The 25,071-nt window shown below is 36.2% G+C and overlaps 1 protein-coding gene across 1 annotated transcript in view; it reads left to right on the top strand.

Moving 5' to 3' along the window:
• Nucleotides 1-23,667, top strand: part of LOC128025828 (serine/threonine-protein kinase 32C-like) — a 60,914-nt gene extending 37,247 nt beyond the window's left edge. Inside the window, exons 4-12 of the mRNA XM_052612353.1 lie at nt 1,587-1,760; nt 3,637-3,674; nt 3,889-3,978; nt 17,074-17,177; nt 18,101-18,217; nt 19,434-19,559; nt 19,661-19,789; nt 20,279-20,346; nt 22,381-23,667. Coding sequence (XP_052468313.1) covers nt 1,587-1,760; nt 3,637-3,674; nt 3,889-3,978; nt 17,074-17,177; nt 18,101-18,217; nt 19,434-19,559; nt 19,661-19,789; nt 20,279-20,346; nt 22,381-22,564 — 1,030 coding nt within the window. The 3' untranslated portion in view covers nt 22,565-23,667. The remainder of the gene's footprint in view (nt 1-1,586; nt 1,761-3,636; nt 3,675-3,888; nt 3,979-17,073; nt 17,178-18,100; nt 18,218-19,433; nt 19,560-19,660; nt 19,790-20,278; nt 20,347-22,380) is intronic.
• Nucleotides 23,668-25,071: the final 1,404 nt, after the last annotated feature.

Here is a 25,071-nt window from a genome sequence, read left to right as displayed (position 1 = left end):
GAGATGTGTTTTTAATCTAGATTTAAACAGAGAGAGTGTGTCTGAACTCCGAACATTATCAGGAAGGCTATTCCAGAGTTTGGGAGCCAAATGTGAGAAAGCTCTACCTCCTTTTGTGGACTTTGCTATCCTAGGAACGACCAAAAGTCCAGCGTTTTGTGACCTTAGGGTGCGTGATGGGTTGTAGCGTGGTAGAATGCTAGTTAGGTACACAGGAGCTAAACCATTTAGGGCCTTATAGGTAAGTAATGATAATTTGTAACTGATACAGAACTTAATAGGTAGCCAGTGCAGAGACTGTAAAATTGGGGTAATATGATCATATTTTCTTGACCTGGTAAGGACTCTAGCTGCTGCATTTTGTAATATGTCTTATCCGAATTTAATAGGATAAAATTATTGGTCATCCAGTCTTTAATATTTATAACACACTCTGTTATCTTAGATAATTTAGAAATGTAGTTTCATCTGGTCTCGTTGAGATATAAAGCTGAGTATCACGAGTATAACAGTGGAAACTAATCCCGTATTTTCTTATAATTTTCTAATAATATTACCAAGTATTACATGTATATTGAAAATAGCAGAGGACCTAGGACAGATCCTTGTGGCACTCCATAATTCACTGGTGATAAATAGGAACATGGGAAGGTTTTGACTGACGTAAATGGTGATTTCTGTGTGAAATGCTCTCTTTAATCTGATTGTTCTGCGGTTCTGACACATTGAAGATCTTCATCATACAGCTCCGGCGGCTCCTGATATCCTCAAGCATCCATCATCTCTCCACTGACCCTGTGATCTTCAATATGAGCCGTCTGACTGAATATGATGCTGTCTATGTCAGACTGAATGAAGAGCGGTGAGATCTATAATAGATGCGGAGATGATTGGCTCTCAGACCTGCGGCCTCTTTCAGACAGGAAATGAGCTCTGGAGTGCTCTGATTGGAGAGACACACACACACTGCTCAGAGAGTTCTCGAAGCATCTCATGAGTATATAATGAGAACGAGGGACTCGCACATATTCAGTGTGAAAAGGAAACTTCATTCCTGTGATCAGCATGTGAGCTGAATGACTCGTGATGCTCCACCAGTGTTATTTTAGTAGCACTGATATACTATTATAGTATGGCAGACAGCGTGTATGGTGTTGTGTGGTTCAGCGGTTTGCTGATGTCAGCGTTGTTTAAATTTGTAATTTTAGTACATCAAGCTATATGAGAATGATTTATATATATTTTTATATATCGTTTATTTTATTTCAAGCAACATTTCCTTTTAAAACATTTATTTTATTGTATTTTTTTATTAACAGCATTTGTGCGTGAACTTCAGCGCATGACGGACGTTCTGCATACAGATGATTGACAGCTGATATAAACAGTGAAAACACTTGAATTAAAATGTCAGGATCATCTCTACAACTTAAATTCTGACGAAGCCACCATCACACACACACACACACACACACACACACTCCAGTTCATCAGGAGAGAGATTTGCATGTTAAACGTGAGCTGTGTGATGTCACTTCCTGTTTGTTTGCGACCTCTGACCTCTGACCTGTGACCCTGTGCTCCAGGTACTCGTTCCAGGACGAGGAGGACATGTTCATGGTGGTGGATCTGCTGTTAGGAGGAGATCTGCGCTATCATCTGCAGCAGAACGTGCAGTTCTCGGAGGACGCTGTCAAACTCTACCTGTGTGAGATGACACTGGCGCTCGACTACCTGCAGAGCCAGCACATCATACACAGGTGTGTGTCAGCATTATCAACATCAGCAGCACTCTAGCAAGTGGAAATATACTTGTAGATGTTTAATTACTGTTTAGAGCATTGGGATTGCTAAACAAGGGCTTAATTAACTTAACTTTTTTAAAACCACAAATTGCTATTTGGCAAAAATAAATAGCTATTGCTATTTAAGATTTGAGTGTTTACATATTCAGTTTTATATTATTTTGAGTGGGATTGGGGGGGGGGGGGGGGGGCTGATCTGCTGCCCCATCTGCTGTTTGAGCTACATTTTCATTCATGTCTAATTAAATATGCTGGTTGTTTTATAATTATTTGAAAATATTGTTTTTATTGTACATTTAATTTAGTTTTAATTTGATTTTTAATAATTTTGTCATGCTTTTTTCATTTTTCTTTTACACAATACTATTATATTTAATTTAATTACATTTTTGTTCAAATTATTTAGTTGCTTTTATTTCAAAATCATTTTAAGGTATACTTTATTTAATATGTTGTGTTTTTGTGAGTAGTTTTTATTCAGTTTTAGTTTATTTAGTTATGTTAGTTCATCTTATAAAAAAATATATATATATATATATATATATATATAGACATTAAGTATAATTTTTGTTCTTTTGTCTTTTTTAATATTTACATATTAAATGTTTATTTTAGAATTATTATTAGTTTTAGATTTTATTGAATTCAAGGAACCAGTTTATACTGGACAGATGGAGAAATTAGTTCGATTCAACTAAACATCCTTGTGAAGACTTCCTGAATGGTAAAATAATTATTAGTCTTATTTAGTATTAGTATTAGTATTATTAGTATTATTCAGAAGGAGGCATGTGTGTGTGTGTGTGTGTGTGTGTGTGTGCTGTCTGCTCACAGGGATTTGTTGTGTAATTGCGTGTTTAGTTCTGCAGGGCTCCTCTGGGAGACGAGGATCCTGTTCCAAATAAAATGTGTGGTTGTCTTGTTTGGACCCCGTCACAAATGCACCAGAACAGAACTGACAGTGAACGCAGTGGACTGAATCTCTCTCTGGTTTTGATAGCTGTGTGTGTGTGTGTGTGTGTGTGTGTGTGTGTGTGTGTGTATTAGTCAGTCAAATTGTTTTCTCTGCGGTGGAGGTAGCTGTATGTTTCTGAAGGAGTGTTTCCTGTCTGTAGTATTATTTAGTTGCGCTAAGTTGGGCAGAAGTGTCTCCTAGCAACAGTGTGCCGTGTCACGCTGTCACCGAGGTAAAATTAGTCCAAGAGGAGGATTCCTGAAATGGGGAGAGCATCTGAAAACATCTGACAGACACGGATAGTTCAGAGCTCATGCTGCAAGGATACTTGTGTTTGTGCTCCAGATGTCAGTGATTCCTCAGATCCGTGTCTTCAGGGGGGCTGTTGGTTTAAGATGAACACCTAGCAGTCATCCATAACACCACACAAACACCCTAGCAATGACACAGGACTCACGACTGATTCAGAGAGACACAAATCAGCAATGATGAGACTGAAAGTGTCTCTGAATGATGGAGTTTCCTCTTGAAGCATGCAGTAGATGGAGATGTCTTGAAGAATGTGATGGGTTGTAATCATGTTACTGCTCTGTGTGTGTGTGTGTGTGTGTGTCACAGCTCTGTGTGAATTAATCCCATCATGCTCCCAGCATCATCATGACAGCAGGGAAGCGGCTTGCTGTTAATTAGCTGCGAGGGAATCAGAACACAGCTTTAGCTGGACGGAGTTTTGTTCTTAAATAGTGTGTGTGTGTGTGTGTGTGTGTGTGTGTGTGTGTGTGTGTGTGTGTGTGTGTGTGTGTGTGTGTGTAATTAGTCAGTGCGTGTGTTGAAAGTGTGAGTGCCTCCTGATGATGTCATGATCTCTCCACACAGGGACATCAAACCGGACAACATCCTCCTGGACGAGCAAGGTGAGATGTGTGTGTGTGAAGCTCTCAGAAATGGTTCAAGGAGACGAGTGTGTGACACGTCCATGTCACTGTGTCCTGTTCTCTTCAGTCTATTTGTGATTTTCCAGAAAGAGGGCATTATTGGCCTGTATTGCTCTAGTAGTTCTCACATCAGTGTGTTTGAGCTTCAGCTCCACTTCTTGTCTGGTTGTCACTCGACTCTGTCGTTCTTCAGGTCACGCGCATCTAACAGACTTTAACATCGCTACCATAATCAAGGACGGCGAACGAGCCACGGCGTTAGCGGGTACAAAGCCTTACATGGGTAAGACACGCCACATCATCTACATCACAGATACAGAAGTAGTCCTATCATACACTTTATCTCAAGTCTTGATGATTTATTACCCTGATTTATGGCCTGATTTATGGCCGTACAGTCCGTGTAGATTGACAGGTAGTCAGAAGTGTGCATGGTCAGTTTGGATTGATTTATGACTATAAGGCCTGTCAGTCAAAGCAGTTGCCATGCCACTGGGTCCTGTGACCCTTGATTGACATGGCAGAGGTGTGTAAATCAAAAGATCAAAGAGATCTCAGATTTGACTTGTGTTGTGTTTATTACTGAATATATGATGGTTGTATCTGTAACCAGAGCAGTGGGGGGTTTCTTATGATGGTTGTATCTGTAACCAGAGCTGTGGGGGGTTTCTGTGAAGTTCCTTTCTGGCTAGTTGTTCACACCTAAAGACAGTGGGAGGTGTTTGGGTTCTTCCTGGGAAAAAAATGGCTGTGCAAAAGTGAGGGTTTTGACACCTTGACAGGATCAATGTTTGTTTGCTCTATATGGTGTTGATACCTAGGCACCGACAGGCCACATGCTCCCCGTCTACAAACACATTTGAAAAGGAGGACGATGTCTGATGTCTTTCCAGGTGAGAATTTCAAAGAGTGAGAGAGACGATTATCTAAATCATCAACTAACCAAGCCGCTGAAGAGATAAATAATTGAATGTTATCTGGAATTAATAAAATCAAACAGGCATTCCTTAATGTTAAGAAAATACTATCCATAATATGTGGTGTTTAAAAGGAGTTGAAATCTCACGTTAATTTTAAAACCAACTCTAAACACACACACACACACACACACAAATTGGTTTTCCATGTTCTATGAGACATCCCGTAGACGTAATGCTTTTTTAGACTGTACAAATTGTATTTTGCATCACCATACACCAACCTTACACTTAAACCTACCCCTTACAGAAAATTTCTTTCATTTTAAGATTTTCAAAAACACTTCATTCTGTATGATTTATAAACATGTTTCCTCACGGGGACAAAAACAATCCCCAAGGATTTTGGATATTGCCATCATTGTTCCCCATAACATGGGGTATACCTGAACCACACAAACACACACACACACACACACACACACACACACACACACACACACACACATACACAGTAAAACTGAGTAAACTAAATTTTATTTATGAGCAAATTCGTATTTGTTGTTTTTAAGTTGTGTTATGTACGTATTTTTTCATTTAATAATCTAACCTTTAGATAGTATGTGTACTGTAAATGAACAAATATACATTTGACTTAAACTCAGTAAAATAATTACACCTTCCATTTTAAACATGTTTAAAAGATTACACATTGTGTGTCACTAAAGCAAGGCACACTGTCTATTGTCTTAATTATTTTTTAAATAACCTGATGACCCGCATTGTTTCTTTAGATCATTTATGCACACAAGTGCTTTTTTCGCACGAGTAGAAAACTCTTTGGATGTGTTTGGCAAAAACATAATTTCTACATCTTAAATGTATGACTGAACTTTTCTCATTCGACAGAAATACTATTTTCTAATTATTTACCCGGCCTATAACACTCGGTGTAAATGTTCTTACCTAGAACAGAAAACATACACTTTGACTATTTGATTATTTTGTAGGCATCATGTAATGTTAAATGGTTTACTAAAAAAAATTTAGCACCAGCAGCAGATTATCAAAATGAAAGAAATGTACAAGCTAAGGATGTTTCAACTATCATCATTTCCTTTTGACTCTGATAAACTGGTAATGAATTTTCTATGCAAGTGACACAATATACAGTTCTCATACTATTTGTGTAGATAGATGTACTAAAACATTTATGACTATTTTTGCATGCCAGCAGATTATGTCGAGGGTGTTTCACATCTAAGAATCACAATGTTTTGTAAATGACATTTTTCTTACACCTCAAGATTTAGCCACATCAAGATTTTGGACGGCCGTTCACAATTTGTTTGTTGGACTGTACGTTTTTAGGTGATCTCTGTGTGGTGTCATCATAATAGGAATAAATGAAAATTAAGAAATTAAGTTACTGTTTTTCTCTTCGAGATATTTCTTTTAGTGCAACTTTGTGTCTGTCCAAAAAGTGTGATCACATGAAGCATCGACACAAAAATGAAGTCAGGCTGTTTTACACTTAAAACTATTACAACCAATACAAATGAAACGGTTCCACTGAAAGCTGCACACTCATTTAAGTTTGAGCATGTTAAAGTTTCCACACTCCTGTGTAGATAAATTTTATCCATAACCTTTTGCGTATTCACGTGACCAAATCACTAAGAAAGAGAGTATAGCAAGAAAATGTTTACAATGCATATAAAATTCAGAATACAATTGTTAAAAACAATTATGTTGATTTGTAAATGGTATTTTTATTAATCCACTAGATTAAGTCATCTTGTTCAGATAGCAGATGAAACCATTCACATATTGTTTGTTTGGCCGTTTTTGTTTTAAGACTCCTGTAAGTTCATGTTATGGGAAAGAGAGCAGGGTGAGCACATCCTATTCATTTAAGAAAAAGTATTAAACATTTGACCAAACTTTTTTATTATTTTGACAATACACAACAACATTAAAGAATGTTATCCGTTCCTATGGCCATCTTCTTTGACTCAAATGAAGCAACATCTCTGGTGTACGCAAGCATCTACAATGTGTGTATGTGCTAAACATCTGTTTCTCCACTTCAGACAGATTTGTTAGATGGGCTTTTGTTGTAATACAGACACATTTGAGAACTACGATGTTCTCACTTTTGTAATGGTTATAGAAAAATTCAAACATAACTTTTGCATACGGAGCAAAACTGACTAAAAAAAATCACTGAATTATGAAATGCAAAAGTGTGTACTGCATTTGGCAAAACAGGATTTTAGCTGTAATGAGCACATAAGACAAAAATTGTCAATGTGTGACTTGTAAATATATTCTATTTTATTTTATTTATTTATTTATTTTTGCCAGAGATAGTTGACTGATCTGTTTACATGTTGTTTTGCAGTTTTCTGATGAAGAGTTTTCTCTGACTGTGGTCAAACATACAATGCCTGTTCATAGGACTTTTTACAGCATAACTACAGCATAAAAATATCGCCCCTACATCTAGAGCTCTTGTTCATATAGCTGATGATGATGTTCACATTTTTATTTGTCGTACTCGTTAGTTTCAACATTTCTACTGGACATTAAAGAGTAGGCCTTTATGTCAGAAGCATTAGCATCTACTGTGTGCTAAGATTTTTCTGTTTTCTCCACTTTTGGTGGATTTGCTAGAGGGACTATGTGACCTTGTTGTAATGTGATTACGTTTAAGATCCATAAGATTGCACTAAACGCCCTTGAATAGGTTATAGACATACTCTTCTATACAGAAAATATGTTTCCACAACAGAAATATGTATCAGAATAACAAATACCTAATAGTGAAATCCTCTCTTCTAAATTATTGTGAAAACTTTTAATGTCGATCCGGTCCACCAGCCGTGTATCTTTTTCATTGTTTTTTAGATAAAGACTATTCTCAGAGTTTGGTAAACAGGCAAAAACATGAACAAAATAGAGTACAAGATGATTAAATGATTGTCAAGAGACTGTTTAAACTGAGATTGTGATGCACTTTAGAGCTTTTTCTGGTCTACCAGTGTCACAAAGACACAACATTTTCAATCAACTTGAAAATGAGTCCTGCCATTTTCTGTTCTGACTGTTACACTTAATACAAACCCATCTATTACACTTAAAGTTAGACATTAAAAGTCAAGGATGCCACAGGAACTATTTCCTTTCTCTGTTTCTCTAAACATCACACTGGTAAATAAACCAGAGATCACATGTAGAAAGAATTCATTGAAAGGGGCATGTTTTAGTCCATTTTAGCTGGTCTGCACCAACACATGTTTTAGATGTTTTAGGTATTCATCAGACTAACAGGTTTGATTCGGGAAACACACACGACTGGAACTGAGTGTTGTCATGACTGTCTTTATAATTGATCTACTTTTACTTTTAAAACAACACAGTGAGAAATTATGGTCTTCGACAGCATGGGCCCCTGAAATGTTGTATTATATCTTTGTTTTCACAAAATATCTAAACATTTATCTATCTTAAAATATTAGTTATTACGTGTTTACAAAGTTGTCGTGTCCGACGTTTACATTTTTAAGAACATCTGATATAGTTTATCATCTTTTAAATTTTATAACATGTTTCACCAAACCTTGATGCCTGAAAAACGGGTTTAGCATCAGTCCGCATTTCAGTTGTTAGCCAGAAAATGCAAGGGAGCCGATATTTCATTACCGAGATAATCTACATGATGTGAAACTAGCTCACAGTTACATTAGAGTTTTGGGGTTCTAGTTTATGTTGAATAGTGTTTGTTACTGCTCCAAATGTTTAACACCACATTACTCCATTGTGAAGATATGTACTGTACAAAAGGTTTTTCACTGTAGTAGTCCAACTCTGAAACCAGACCAAACAAAAATGAGCTTGAGCCTTAGTTGTGGCAGAATTAAAATGTTTTCTTTTTATCTTTCCATGATTTGTGCGTGTTGTTCTGAACCACAGTTTCATTTTAAACATCACAATCGTATTGTATTGTCCTGTATGATTGTAAAGAGTTTTGTGTGTGTCAGTCTCTGGATTTTTTTTTTTTTTTTTTTTTTGCAAACAGAACTGCTGTAATGTTAGCGAGCTCTTTGTGTTGTCTGCTTTACTGTGTTTATATACGTCAGATTTCTTTAAATTTGCTCGATTAAATTAAGTATTTAACACAGTTTTGGGTAATGTGTGTATGAATATAGAGGATCTTTACAAATATGTTTTCTTGAAATATCCATCAAACACTCTGAACCAAGACTGCTTCTTTTAAATATAACATTAACACATTTTTCATGATCCATTGTTTCATAAACCACAAAAGATTAAAATGTGATTCAACATTTTATTTCAACAATACATTTTTGAATATACATTCATACATTGAAATAGTGAAGAAAATGGTCAAATTGGCATTACTAACAAACAGTAATAATGACATTACAGGTGGTCTAGCCAGAAAAGAAAATCTCTACAGGCCAGCATGTTTTGTTCTATTATGTAGTTGACGTAAGTTTGAACAATCTCACATGTCATGGAACCATAATTTTTTGAAACCAACAATGTACATAAATCTGTTACACATGTACACAGACAGAGAACCTCGTTAATGTCCATCTCATCGTCACATTCAGACAACACATCCAGAATTTTTCTAGTCGTTACACAGACTGATTCTTTACTGGTAATAAACATACTAGTCAAATCAGGCCATGGGTTATTTTTCAGGCTTCTTACAACATTCATTTCATTCTTAAGATTTTTTACACACTTGGTATCCCCGGTACAATCATGATTTGGATTCTCTATGACCGCATGCATCAGTTTGATCATTTGTTCTCGGTAACGCTGTTTAAACATAGTGTCTATGTAGTCTGTTACATGACACGCTTCCCCCGGGGTGCAGTCGCACTTCAGCTGATCATCCGTAGTGGCGCCAGAACTCCAGTTGTAATCCATCTGCTTTTGCCCAGCGTCAGACATCCTTTTCAGAATTTAATTCAAGAGATAGACTTTGTACCCTAATCAATATACTGTAGAATGCTGTCACCATTTCCCAGAATCTGGACTGACTGTATTAATCCACGACGATCCAGGCCTTGTGCAATTTCAGTTTCAATTTCTGGTTTATGGTTCAGATCCGTCGAAGCCTTATTATTTGAAAAATTAGAGAGTGCATCAGTTTCAGACAAATTTGATTGTTGAAGCTGATTCTGTCAGCCCATGTAGATAATGTTTTGATCAACAAGATGTTGCAGTAGCTCCGCTGACCGTGCTGTAAAACCCCTTGTTCGCAGATCTAGGAAAACCTGCGATAACTGCAGAGTTTATGAGGTCAGCCGCTCACAGGGGAAGAAGACTAGCCATAGTCACGAGGAAGTAGTGGTGGATCTTCTGTACATTTAAATAAAATAAAAAAAGGGTGGCCTTGTTTCTACATTTCAAATGTTGCTTGGTTGGTTGTTGAGATGGGGGTGTTGCACTCTAAAAGTGGAGGAGGGTGAAGGGGCCTAATTAGGGATGTGTTTTGACCGGCGAAGCCTAGTTTATGTCACCAAAGAGAATTCTGTCATTTTCACTGGAAGATATTTGGATTATAGATTACGAGGTTTATTAGGATTTTTGTTAAGACACTTGTTTCAAGTAACGGTAATGTATTGTGTATTGGGAAAACTTAATCCGACAGCCATATATTAAACATAGAGCATGGAACACATAGAAGGGTGAGTAAACACTGAAAAATAAACATTACAACATCATTGTTCAGGTTTGTTATACCGAATACACTATTATCTGACTGATCATTCGGTTTTAAAATAAATTTAAATTGCCTGAAACAGCTTGTTTATCATTGAAAAAATTGTTCAACATGAGTATGTCACATTGCTCAAAATATAGTCTCTTTTTGCAGCATTCGTAAGGGTTGACCTCAGGAAGAGGCCAGTCACGATCAGACTCATCAGAATCAAAGTTTTTTTCAAAGTCCTCCCGACGTTTATTTATCTGCATGAGATAATTCTGGTCATGAAGCGTTTTGTTCCGACAGGATGCTATAGATATGTAGTCTGGTGGCTTTCTTGCATAGTACCGCATACCAGGCGTTGTACCATCCCATTGGAAAATGTACCAGATGTTTTCATCCATATTAAAGTTTCTCCAAATTTGATTGTAGAAGTATGCCCAGTCTACGGCGGTCAAAAGCAGGTAGGTGCATTCGGATGTATATTCTTCATAAGATTCCAAAACGTAGAGCTTCACAATCTGCAACTCTTTGTCAAACACAAATCTCCCCACACGATCATAAGACACGGTGAAATCTTGTTTCACAATATCTTCATCTTCAATGAGAACCTTTCTTATGCTCTTCCCTTGATTTTTTCCTTGGTACAAAAGTCAGCTCCTCTCTCATTTCAGCAGAACTTCTTGGCGGTGTTACACACATCATTCTTCTAGATGTTTCAGGACTGTTTGGAGCAGCGGCCGCCATTGTAACAGGAGCATGCAGAAAGTCTTCTGTGGTTAACTATATGCCCCTAAAGCTTTTTTAAGTATCACACTTGGAAAGTAGGTAGGACCCCACAGGTGTGAAACAAACAAGGATGTGACACCTTCAGTAGTCATAAAACATTGGATGCTTTAGCACATTCAGTGAGATTATTTTCTCTTAAACAATGTATGTTTTCCTTGCGAACAAAGCATCAAAATTATCTTTCTAGTAAATCTAAAGTACACTGTTGCATGGTGGTTTTGTTTACACCTTAAGTTTGTGATGACCACTAATATAATTTAATAATGTACAAATCGGCCGAGAACTATAATTATTATGAATGTGTTAATGTTATATTTAAAAGAAGCAGTCTTGGTTCAGAGTGTTTGATGGATATTTCAAGAAAACATATTTGTAAAGATCCTCTATATTCATACACACATTACCCAAAACTGTGTTAAATACTTAATTTAATCGAGCAAATTTAAAGAAATCTGACGTATATAAACACAGTAAAGCAGACAACACAAAGAGCTCGCTAACATTACAGCAGTTCTGTTTGCAAAAAAAAAAAAAAATCCAGAGACTGACACACACAAAACTCTTTACAATCATACAGGACAATACAATACGATTGTGATGTTTAAAATGAAACTGTGGTTCAGAACAACACGCACAAATCATGGAAAGATAAAAAGAAAACATTTTAATTCTGCCACAACTAAGGCTCAAGCTCATTTTTGTTTGGTCTGGTTTCAGAGTTGGACTACTACAGTGAAAAACTTTTTGTACAGTACATATCTTCACAATGGAGTAATGTGGTGTTAAACATTTGGAGCAGTAACAAACACTATTCAACATAAACTAGAACCCCAAAACTCTAATGTAACTGTGAGCTAGTTTCACATCATGTAGATTATCTCGGTAATGAAATATCGGCTCCCTTGCATTTTCTGGCTAACAACTGAAATGCGGACTGATGCTAAACCCGTTTTTCAGGCATCAAGGTTTGGTGAAACATGTTATAAAATTTAAAAGATGATAAACTATATCAGATGTTCTTAAAAATGTAAACGTCGGACACGACAACTTTGTAAACACGTAATAACTAATATTTTAAGATAGATAAATGTTTAGATATTTTGTGAAAACAAAGATATAATACAACATTTCAGGGGCCCATGCTGTCGAAGACCATAATTTCTCACTGTGTTGTTTTAAAAGTAAAAGTAGATCAATTATAAAGACAGTCATGACAACACTCAGTTCCAGTCGTGTGTGTTTCCCGAATCAAACCTGTTAGTCTGATGAATACCTAAAACATCTAAAACATGTGTTGGTGCAGACCAGCTAAAATGGACTAAAACATGCCCCTTTCAATGAATTCTTTCTACATGTGATCTCTGGTTTATTTACCAGTGTGATGTTTAGAGAAACAGAGAAAGGAAATAGTTCCTGTGGCATCCTTGACTTTTAATGTCTAACTTTAAGTGTAATAGATGGGTTTGTATTAAGTGTAACAGTCAGAACAGAAAATGGCAGGACTCATTTTCAAGTTGATTGAAAATGTTGTGTCTTTGTGACACTGGTAGACCAGAAAAAGCTCTAAAGTGCATCACAATCTCAGTTTAAACAGTCTCTTGACAATCATTTAATCATCTTGTACTCTATTTTGTTCATGTTTTTGCCTGTTTACCAAACTCTGAGAATAGTCTTTATCTAAAAAACAATGAAAAAGATACACGGCTGGTGGACCGGATCGACATTAAAAGTTTTCACAATAATTTAGAAGAGAGGATTTCACTATTAGGTATTTGTTATTCTGATACATATTTCTGTTGTGGAAACATATTTTCTGTATAGAAGAGTATGTCTATAACCTATTCAAGGGCGTTTAGTGCAATCTTATGGATCTTAAACGTAATCACATTACAACAAGGTCACATAGTCCCTCTAGCAAATCCACCAAAAGTGGAGAAAACAGAAAAATCTTAGCACACAGTAGATGCTAATGCTTCTGACATAAAGGCCTACTCTTTAATGTCCAGTAGAAATGTTGAAACTAACGAGTACGACAAATAAAAATGTGAACATCATCATCAGCTATATGAACAAGAGCTCTAGATGTAGGGGCGATATTTTTATGCTGTAGTTATGCTGTAAAAAGTCCTATGAACAGGCATTGTATGTTTGACCACAGTCAGAGAAAACTCTTCATCAGAAAACTGCAAAACAACATGTAAACAGATCAGTCAACTATCTCTGGCAAAAATAAATAAATAAATAAAATAAAATAGAATATATTTACAAGTCACACATTGACAATTTTTGTCTTATGTGCTCATTACAGCTAAAATCCTGTTTTGCCAAATGCAGTACACACTTTTGCATTTCATAATTCAGTGATTTTTTTTAGTCAGTTTTGCTCCGTATGCAAAAGTTATGTTTGAATTTTTCTATAACCATTACAAAAGTGAGAACATCGTAGTTCTCAAATGTGTCTGTATTACAACAAAAGCCCATCTAACAAATCTGTCTGAAGTGGAGAAACAGATGTTTAGCACATACACACATTGTAGATGCTTGCGTACACCAGAGATGTTGCTTCATTTGAGTCAAAGAAGATGGCCATAGGAACGGATAACATTCTTTAATGTTGTTGTGTATTGTCAAAATAATAAAAAAGTTTGGTCAAATGTTTAATACTTTTTCTTAAATGAATAGGATGTGCTCACCCTGCTCTCTTTCCCATAACATGAACTTACAGGAGTCTTAAAACAAAAACGGCCAAACAAACAATATGTGAATGGTTTCATCTGCTATCTGAACAAGATGACTTAATCTAGTGGATTAATAAAAATACCATTTACAAATCAACATAATTGTTTTTAACAATTGTATTCTGAATTTTATATGCATTGTAAACATTTTCTTGCTATACTCTCTTTCTTAGTGATTTGGTCACGTGAATACGCAAAAGGTTATGGATAAAATTTATCTACACAGGAGTGTGGAAACTTTAACATGCTCAAACTTAAATGAGTGTGCAGCTTTCAGTGGAACCGTTTCATTTGTATTGGTTGTAATAGTTTTAAGTGTAAAACAGCCTGACTTCATTTTTGTGTCGATGCTTCATGTGATCACACTTTTTGGACAGACACAAAGTTGCACTAAAAGAAATATCTCGAAGAGAAAAACTGTAACTTAATTTCTTAATTTTCATTTATTCCTATTATGATGACACCACACAGAGATCACCTAAAAACGTACAGTCCAACAAACAAATTGTGAACGGCCGTCCAAAATCTTGATGTGGCTAAATCTTGAGGTGTAAGAAAAATGTCATTTACAAAACATTGTGATTCTTAGATGTGAAACACCCTCGACATAATCTGCTGGCATGCAAAAATAGTCATAAATGTTTTAGTACATCTATCTACACAAATAGTATGAGAACTGTATATTGTGTCACTTGCATAGAAAATTCATTACCAGTTTATCAGAGTCAAAAGGAAATGATGATAGTTGAAACATCCTTAGCTTGTACATTTCTTTCATTTTGATAATCTGCTGCTGGTGCTAAATTTTTTTTAGTAAACCATTTAACATTACATGATGCCTACAAAATAATCAAATAGTCAAAGTGTATGTTTTCTGTTCTAGGTAAGAACATTTACACCGAGTGTTATAGGCCGGGTAAATAATTAGAAAATAGTATTTCTGTCGAATGAGAAAAGTTCAGTCATACATTTAAGATGTAGAAATTATGTTTTTGCCAAACACATCCAAAGAGTTTTCTACTCGTGCGAAAAAAGCACTTGTGTGCATAAATGATCTAAAGAAACAATGCGGGTCATCAGGTTATTTAAAAAATAATTAAGACAATAGACAGTGTGCCTTGCTTTAGTGACACACAATGTGTAATCTTTTAAACATGTTTAAAATGGAAGGTGTAATTATTTTACTGAGTTTAAGTCAAATGTATATTTGTTCATTTACAGTACACATACTATCTAAAGGTTAGATTATTAAATGAAAAAATACGTACATAACACAACTTAAAAACAACAAATACGAATTTGCTCATAAATAAAATTTAGTTTACTCAGTTTTACTGTGTATGTGTGTGTGTGTGTGTGTGTGTGTGTGTGTGTTTGTGTGGTTCAGGTATACCCCATGTTATGGGGAACAATGATGGCAATATCCAAAATCCTTGGGGATTGTTTTTGTCCCCGTGAGGAAACAAGTTTATAAATCATACAGAATGAAGTGTTTTTGAAAATCTTAAAATGAAAGAAATTTTCTGTAAGGGGTAGGTTTAAGTGTAAGGTTGGTGTATGGTGATGCAAAATACAATTTGTACAGTCTAAAAAAGCATTACGTCTACGGGATGTCTCATAGAACATGGAAAACCAATTTGTGTGTGTGTGTGTGTGTGTGTTTAGAGTTGGTTTTAAAATTAACGTGAGATTTCAACTCCTTTTAAACACCACATATTATGGATAGTATTTTCTTAACATTAAGGAATGCCTGTTTGATTTTATTAATTCCAGATAACATTCAATTATTTATCTCTTCAGCGGCTTGGTTAGTTGATGATTTAGATAATCGTCTCTCTCACTCTTTGAAATTCTCACCTGGAAAGACACCAGACATCGTCCTCCTTTTCAAATGTGTTTGTAGACGGGGAGCATGTGGCCTGTCGGTGCCTAGGTATCAACACCATATAGATCAAACAAACATTGATCCTGTCAAGACGTCAAAACCCTCACTTTTGCACAGCCATTTTTTTCCCAGGAAGAACCCAAACACCTCCCACTGTCTTTAGGTGTGAACAACTAGCCAGAAAGGAACTTCACAGAAACCCCCCACAGCTCTGGTTACAGATACAACCATCATAAGAAACCCCCCACTGCTCTGGTTACAGATACAACCATCATATATTCAGTAATAAACACAACACAAGTCAAATCTGAGATCTCTTTGATCTTTTGATTTACACACCTCTGCCATGTCAATCAAGGGTCACAGGACCCAGTGGCATGGCAACTGCTTTGACTGACAGGCCTTATAGTCATAAATCAATCCAAACTGACCATGCACACTTCTGACTACCTGTCAATCTACACGGACTGTACGGCCATAAATCAGGCCATAAATCAGGGTAATAAATCATCAAGACTTGAGATAAAGTGTATGATAGGACTACTTACAGACTCTACACTCATTTTCCACTGATTTCTTGTTCGATTTTTTGGACAGCTGTTTACAGACTGACACCACTGTTATTTTTTATATTTTATTGTTTCATCAATTGTCAATTGTCAAACAATTGTCCTGCATCCACTAGAATGCCTCAGTATGACTTAAAATAAGACAAAAACAGCATTAAAAAGGTTTTTAGTTGGTCCTTAAGAAGTTTTAAATTCTTAAATTTAGTTGTATACAATTTAAGGCCAAAAAAAGTCTTAAATGATATGAGAAAAATCTTAATTTGTAATTTCAAGAGGTCTTGGAGAATGATTGAACAGAGAATGAATTCGCATTTTCAAGAAACAACCCGTCTGCTGTTTTTGTTTTGACCAATGCAGAATTAATCAACCCATATTTTTACGCAAACACGCAGTTGTAAATTTAAACTGGTGGCTCGAGAAGAAGCTAATATTCTTTCTAAAAATCTAAACAATTCAGACAGTAAGATAGTAAGATATGTATACATTTGAAATTAATATAGTAATTGATATTTTGACTCTTAAACAGTTTGTGTGTGAAAACCTGTTTTTGAACTCTGAATCATGTTTTTGTAGTCGATTTAAGCTATGTTAAAAAATAAGTCTGAGAACCACTGATCTAACTATGACTTTAAACTAAAATATTAAACTGCCAGTCAGTCGGTCTCCTCTTGTCTCGAGTGCACAGATTACATCCCATAATAATCATGTTCTGAACGCTTGTTTTCTCCCAACAGCTCCAGAGATCTTCCAGTCGTTCATGAGCGGAGGAACCGGTTATGCCTTTGAGGTGGACTGGTGGTCGCTGGGCGTGACGATCTTTGAGGTTCTGCGAAGCTGGGTACGAGTGGTGTTGTTGTTTTATTTATAGTTGGCAGATAACAGCGTAATGTATGTCCAGAACTGCGATTCCCAGAAGTTCATACAAAAAGCTCTTTTTCAAAAAGTTCTTAAAGAAATGCTAAAGGAACGTTCTTATAACTTAATGATATAAATTCTCATAACATTGAAAGAAATCGTTCTGAGATCAAGAATCTCGGAACTTAAATGTTCTAAGAAGTGTTTTTTGGTAACCTTTAACTCTTTCCCTGCTGGCATTTTTAAAACAAGTTGCCAGTCGCCGTCAACATTTTCACAAAACTTTCAAAACTTTCATGGCCCCCAGAATGTTTTGTTGTATGAGAATATGAGCATGCAATATGTGAAAGGAAAGTGTTTTTAAACAAACAAATAAATAACTTTTATTCTAGCTTCATGCATTCTTTTTTATTAACACTTAAATGTTGGTAAGTGATTTTGAACAAAAAGCTGAAAAAATTAAATTTTAGTCCTTTTAGACTAATGTTAGGCTGTTGATGTTTTGAGCATTTGCTTTTTTTTACATTTGCATCTGCTTACATGTGTGATCAGGTGTTTCTGGTGCTTCTTCTTCTGTGTGATTCAGAACTCTTTCAGATGTGTAATAGCGCCCCCTACTGTATAACAGTGAAAACACGGACACAGACAATTCTGTCAATGGCAGGGAAAGAGTTAAATAGTGTTCTAATTATAACAAGAAAACTGTAATGTTCTTAGAATAGAATATTAAATAATGTAATCTAATGTAATAAAACATTTTTGCAACCTTTAAATAGTTACAAGCATGAACAGAAACCTTTTAGTGTTTTATAAACATTTCAAAACAATGTTCCCACAGTGTTTTTATGGTGTCAATTTGTTACCTGTGAAGACCTGAACATATTTCTGTGTCTGTGTGTCTGTCAGAGGCCGTACGACATCCACGCCAGTAACTCGGTGGAGTCTCTGCTGCAGTTGTTCAGTACGGTCAGTGTTCAGTACAGCTCCTCCTGGAACAAAGACCTGGTCTCGCTGCTCAGGAAGGTGAGCTGGACAGAACATCACCAACACCTTACAATGGGCTTTACTGAGTGGTTGCTATGGTGTTTTGGGTGGTTGCTATGGTGTTTTGGGTAGACCGAAGAGCCTTTACCTTGAGAAACTGCATTAATGAGGATGAAATGGACAGAAGATGTAGAGAGAGAGAGAAATTAAAATAGACTGGAATGCAGATGGAGTCAGAATGAATAAAGAGAGAATAAAACACTGTAATGATGCAGGGGAGAGATTGTGATGAGCGAGAGAAAGAGGAGGAGATGATAATGAGCTGGAGAGATAATAAAATAAGATGAATGAAGAAAATGCTGGAGAGAGAGAAGAAATAATATGAGAGAAGGATGGATGTCAGTGAAGAACAGAGGAGCAACGTGAGACATTAAAGTCATTGATTAGATTATACTGTGTGCATGAACAGATGGACCCACAGGAAGTGTGCTGCTTCCAACTTCCTCTTTCAGCTCAGCAGCTCTCTGTTATATTTCATTTAAGAACTCAGATGTTATTTGATAGACATATAGACACAAATGAGTCAATCTGATTCATCGCTTAAATCAAAAGCATGTTCATCAGTTATGAAATCAAACTGTAAATCCAAAAAAAAATCTTAAATCTTTGTAAAAATATTCAATGTGTGATAAATTGCATGTGGTCCTTTATTGTGAGTAGCAGTGGATGAAAGTGCCTGCAAAATGCATAACTGCAAATCAAAGTCTCAAATGGACTTTGAAAAGAGGACGTTTCCCTGCTGACAAAAATACATTGTAAGAATGTTTCGCTAACGTTCCATTTAAGTTATGGAACATTCCATTTGATCAAATATTGGAGGAATGTTACTTTTGAATGTTCTCTAAACATTCAGAAACTTGTAACATTCAAAAAATGTCCAACTACAATATTTCAGCAACAAAACGTTCCATGAGTGATGTGTAATAATGTTTTTGTGCCAATGCTTTAAGAACATTATTAAACGAACATGAACATTCTATTAACGTTACTGGAAGAACGTTTGTTCGTGATTTTGAGAGAACCATGCCAAGTTCTGAGAACGTTCTCTAATGAGTTAATTTTGCTCCTTATATCCTGGTTAACGCAGGAATATGTCACATTACAGTAGTTGAGTGTGGTGTGAATTCGAGTACACACTGATGTTGTGTGTGTGTGAGTGAAAACTGAAGTGTGTTTGTGTTTTGTGTTTCTGTAGTTATTGACGGTAAACCCAGAGCATCGCTTCTCTAGTCTGACTCAAATGCAGACGGCACCCTACCTCTCCGATGTCAACTGGGACGACGTTTATGAGAAGAAGATGGAGCCCGGCTTTGTTCCCAATGTGAGATTGAGTTCTCACACACACACACACACACACACACCAGATGTGTTCTTTCAGTCGTTTCTCTGTAACACTCCCTCGTTTCTGTTCTTCTCAAACAGAAGGGTCGTCTGCACTGCGATCCCACCTTTGAACTGGAGGAGATGATCCTGGAGTCCCGTCCTCTTCATAAGAAGAAGAAGCGACTGGCAAAAAACAGATCGAGAGACAACAGCAAAGATTCTCAGTCTGTGGGTGAAACTGACTCACACAAACACACACACACACACACACACACACAGGTCTCAGAAATTACATTTCACTCTTACAGTTGTGTGACATTTGTGAGTAATCCCTGAGCTCTGCGTCTCGGGCGACGGTCTGAAGACCTAAAGGCCGACACATTGATTGTGTTTATCCCTCAGGCTTTATTATAGTGAGCCTGACTGACGTCTGCAGTCCTCCACACACACCTCCTCTCAGCAGATATTTTCCGTGTGTTTGGGTGATTACAAAGCGTGTTTTTAATCAGATCAGCGTGAATCAGCTGGAGAGGCCTGAAGACGAGCGTCTGTGGTCTGTAGATGCAGGAAGTGCAGCATTATGACCTGGATGATTAAATTATGAAGCTCTCAGTGCTGGAGCTCCTCCTGATGTACGGAGGCTATTTCTGGTGTGTTCCTGCCGTCTGAAGGCTAGCTAGAGCTGATTAACCAGTCCTTTCTTTGTTTTTCTCTCAGGAGAACGACTATCTTCAGGAGTGCCTTGAAGTCGTCCAGCAAGAGTTCATGATTTTCAACCGTGAAAAGTGAGACTAGAAACACTCGGGTTTTGTTTTAGTTTCCATCAGCCGAATTCCTCTAAATTCATGCATTTCTTTGAATCCACCCTGAGATTTCAGTAATTTAACACATGCACCATGACATATGCAGATGAACACACAAACTATTTTATCTTTTTAGTATGCATTTTATTTTATTACAAATATATTCATTTTAATTGCACCTTTATGATTGAATTCATTGCTAGTTTTTCATTCTTAGACCTATTTTGGAGATTAAATTGTATTCAGAACAAAATTTTACTAAAACTAGCTGCATATAATAGGGTTTCTGCAGGTCTCAAAAAGTTCTTAATTTGTCTTTAAAAGCTCTTAAATCAGAGCAAAAAGTCTCAAATATTAAATGTTGCACACACTACAAAAATGTTATATCTCAGTATTTATCCTCTTATTTTCCAGAACAAATATCTAAACATCTTTAAATGAAATGAGTTTATGATTAAAGATATAAATATCTGTCATTGAGAAAATTAAGAGCCCATTTCTTCCTGTTTTAATCATAAACTCACTTCTTTTTGATCAATTCCACAGAAAACAGTACGTCTGTCAATCTGTAGACATTTGAGCTAAAACAAGACAAAATACAGATTCATTGCAGTGCATTTTAGCATTTTAGAGCAGAACTATTCAAGCCTTGGGCAATGCTTTTTCTTTTTGCAAAATTAATTAAAAAAAAGAATGGTGTGAAGTTGTATTTTTAATCTTTGAAGAGTTTCTAATTCAACTCATTTTGCCTCATTTTGACATTTACATTTAGAGCACATGTTGATCTATTGTGTTTCCTTCAGTTCTTCTCTTTCTTGCTCTTAAAAAGGTCTTCGTAAAGTCTTAAATTGACCTTTAATTTTACCTTTATTACCTTTATCTTCATATCTGCCACATTATTCATGAATCTGTTATGTCAGAAAGAACATAATAACATGAACACCACCATAAAGCCAAGGTGGAGAAACTGTGGATTTTCTCTGGGTTTTTCCGAGTTGCAGACAAAACATTTTACATTTTAAATCCAAAGTCTGTATTAATGGTCTTTTTTGTATTCAATCTATGTCGCATGTACAAAATGCAAAAATGTTTTAAAATTATTATAGAATATATATGATTCAATTTACAGCACAGTACATATATTGAATAAAATCCAAAAAAAAAAAAAAAAAAACACACCCATGCACACTTTTTATTCATTATTTTATAGATTTAAAAAATCTACAAAATGCATCACAATCTTGTTCTGACCAAAGTGATTTGAACACACCATGTTTGTACAAACTGTTAATTTTAGTTTACAGCCAATATAATACACAGTTTAAAGAAAGAAAAATGCCAAATTACCAAAGATACAGTGCCTTTTTAATATACTTAAAGGGTTAGTTCACCCAAAAATGAAAATTAGCATTAGCATTTAGCATAGTGTGTATTAGTTTCTTCTTTCAGACGAATCCAAATGGAGTCCTGGCTCTTCCAAGGTGTATAATGGCAGTGAATGGGTGTTTCTGTTCAACAGTCCAAATGAAGTCCAATAAAGCGCATCCATCCATCATAAAAAGTATCTTTTTTGGGATGCTCTCGTTGCTTGTTCATGATGCAAGTTCATATTTAAGAGTTGAGAAGGCCCATTTGTGACTTCAAATCACTTTTGTTTGGAGCAAGATGCATGGCAAAATACCTGAACAAGATTTTTTAACTCCATAACATTTTGTAGAAAGACTGTATAGTTGCATTGTTTAATTGTGCAGTACTGTGTTTCTTGCACCATGCAACTTGGTTTTACAGCAAAAAAAAATTAAATTAACTGTCGATACAGACTTTGCATTTGACATTTTATCAAGGCTTGTAGAGTTTCCTATTTATTGATACAATTTTACAGAGACGTTTGTGTGTTCAGCTCCTGAAAACAATCATTCTGTCATCACTTGAATGCATCATTTCACTGACCATCCGTCTCTCAGTTCAAACTTGACTTCCTGAAGATCTCTTGCTTGTTCCTGTGCTGTGGTTCAGGTCGAAGCGTCGGCAGGAGGAGGGCTGTATGGGAGCAGATGGAGACGCCGATCCAGACGGAGACGGAGACGAGGCCGAGGGAGGAACGGAGGACGAAGAGACGGAGGCCGAACCCGAGGCCGAACCAGAGGCCTCCAAACTGAGCATGTGTGGCTCGGTCTGCTCATCTCCAGGAAGCTGCTAGCGCCCCCTGCTGTCTCGGAGCTGCTCACCGCGCCTTTAAAAGCCCTCGTGATCCGAGCCGTGAGTGAGCCGCATGGCTTCTTTCGTCTCTGTCGCTCCTAGAGTAAGTTTGAACTTCTATGCAACGTAACTCTACAGCATGATGTAAAATAGAGATTTAGAGGCAATTCTACAATGTAAGACTGTTCGCTTGAGTATGACGACGCCACATGAAACCCGCCAGACGATGGAGATCTTCATGATGAATCCACACACATCAAGCTGCTTGATGAGCAACTGATAACTGACTTAATTGTGTTTGTATGTTTACATGTGTGACTTCTTATGGATCATGGAAGCATCTGGTGCCTCTTGAATTCAGGACAGAGTTTCCTGCTTTCATGTGCTGCTCGAAGTCAGATTGCTGGACTAATATTTGTTATTAAAAATATATGAGCTTAAAGTATTAACTTAAGTATTAGAAATGAAGCAGATGCTGTTCTGTGGGTGTTGTTTGAGACGTTTGACTTCCTCCAGCACTTTAAAGCAGAAAATCCTGTGTCGAATCAGATCTAGAGTCATTTGTTTTGTTTTCCTTGGACTGATCTGTTTACAGTGAGATGAATCGGTTTAATTGTACATGAGGACATCACATGACCATTTCTGCAGTGACATCCGTGCTAACCAGTGCTGCATTTATTTGATCAAAACAGTACATTAAACAAATTAAAATATTATTCTAGTGTAAATCAGCTGTTTTCTGTGTGAATCTGTGTTAAAGTGTAATTTATTTCTGTGATGCTCCGCTGTATTTTCAGCATCATTCCTCCAGTCTTCAGTGTCACATGATCTTCAGAAATCAGAATAATATGATGATTTACTGCTCAAGAAACATTTCTGATTATTAGCAATGTTGAACACAGTTGTGCTGCTCGATATTTCTGTGGAAACTGTGATACACTATCATTCAAAAAAAAATGTTTTTAAAGATATTAATCCTTTCTTTCATCAAGGATGCGTAACATTGATCAAAAGTGGCATTATAAAGGTGTTCTATTTCAAATAAATAATGTTCATCTGAACTTCGTTTTTGTTTCGTCGTTGTCACTCATGTGACACTGAAGACTGGAGGAATGATGCTGAAAATACAGCTGTGCATCACAGAAATACATTACACTTTAACACAGATTCACACAGAAAACAGATGATTTACACTAGAATAATATTTCAAAATTTTTACTGCATTTTTGATCAAATAAATGCACGAACAGAAAATAATTATTTTGAGTGGTAGTGTAAGATAGACACAATCTTTAATTTTGGCGTGTTTAAGGGCACGCTATTAGCCAGGATGATGATGATGATTATGATAGTATATTTCTCTCTGTTTGTCGCTGCTTTAACCCTTCCTGCCCTGCTCTCACATGTTGCCAAACTCTTTTCTGACTGTTAGACTCTTAAACGCAGTGAAGGTTTGATGAGATGCCGATCCTTCATCTCTGCTGCTTATGAATCTCTATAGGACGCCAGATTAAGATTGATTTATAGCTCTCTCTCTCTGTGTGTGTGCGTGTGTGTGTGTGTGCGTGTGTGTGCGTGTGTGTGTGTGTGTGCGGTTGTGTGTCTTTAGCGTAGCATTAATTCAGTAAGTGACGTCGGCACACGTGTAGCGAATCACTACCGTAAACTCACCGCTTCATCATGTAAACATGTACATAGTGAAAAGCCTGAGTATTTTCCACAGTTTTATGTGGATGTGCTGACATTAGCGAGTTTAAATATAGACGATACGATACTGAGAGGTTTTATGAAGCAACGTCTTGTTTAAAATCTCTCTCAAGTGTGCAGGCACAACTTGTGGGCAAAAACGCCAAAGCTTTTGTACCATTTGCATAGCCATTTCTAATCTAAACGAGTGCCTGCGTGTGCGTGTGTGTGTGTGTGTGTGTGTGTGTGTGTGAATGAGTGTGTGTGTGTTTAGCGCGTAAAGCTCATAGAAACACAATAACATTTGTAAAGAAGCATTTATTGTAGTAAGTGAACTCCTGGAATGTTTAATCTGAAGTCAGTCTGTGGTGTGAATGCTCAATCTGGTTTCACATCACATGACTTCTGACTTTAACCTAGTTTTCCATTGTAATGTGGACGGCATGATACTGTACGTATACATAGATACTCTTGAATATTTTGGCAACCCATAGATTTTGACGATCATTAAAATATGAATAAAGAATGAATATGTTCTTGTGCCTCTTATTTCTCCACCAATCAAATACATAATGGTTTATTTTTTTTATAAATATATTTTCAAATATATATTTTGAAAATACAATATATTTATTTATTTTAAAAAATATATATAAAAAACATATACTGTATATATTTAACATGTTTTTTGTTCAGATTTTTACATTGCAAATTTATCCATAACACTTTAAAGTTACATCCAGTGTTATTTTACTAAAATAATTTTTATTGATTAGTTGTATTATTTTTTTTTTTTTTTTTTTTTTTTTTACTGTATGGAAA

This window comes from Carassius gibelio, chromosome A13 (assembly GCF_023724105.1).
Source record: "Carassius gibelio isolate Cgi1373 ecotype wild population from Czech Republic chromosome A13, carGib1.2-hapl.c, whole genome shotgun sequence".
NCBI lineage: Eukaryota > Metazoa > Chordata > Actinopteri > Cypriniformes > Cyprinidae > Carassius > Carassius gibelio.
The sequence above is the reverse complement of the archived record's forward strand: the minus strand, read 5'-3'. Positions and strand labels throughout refer to the sequence as shown.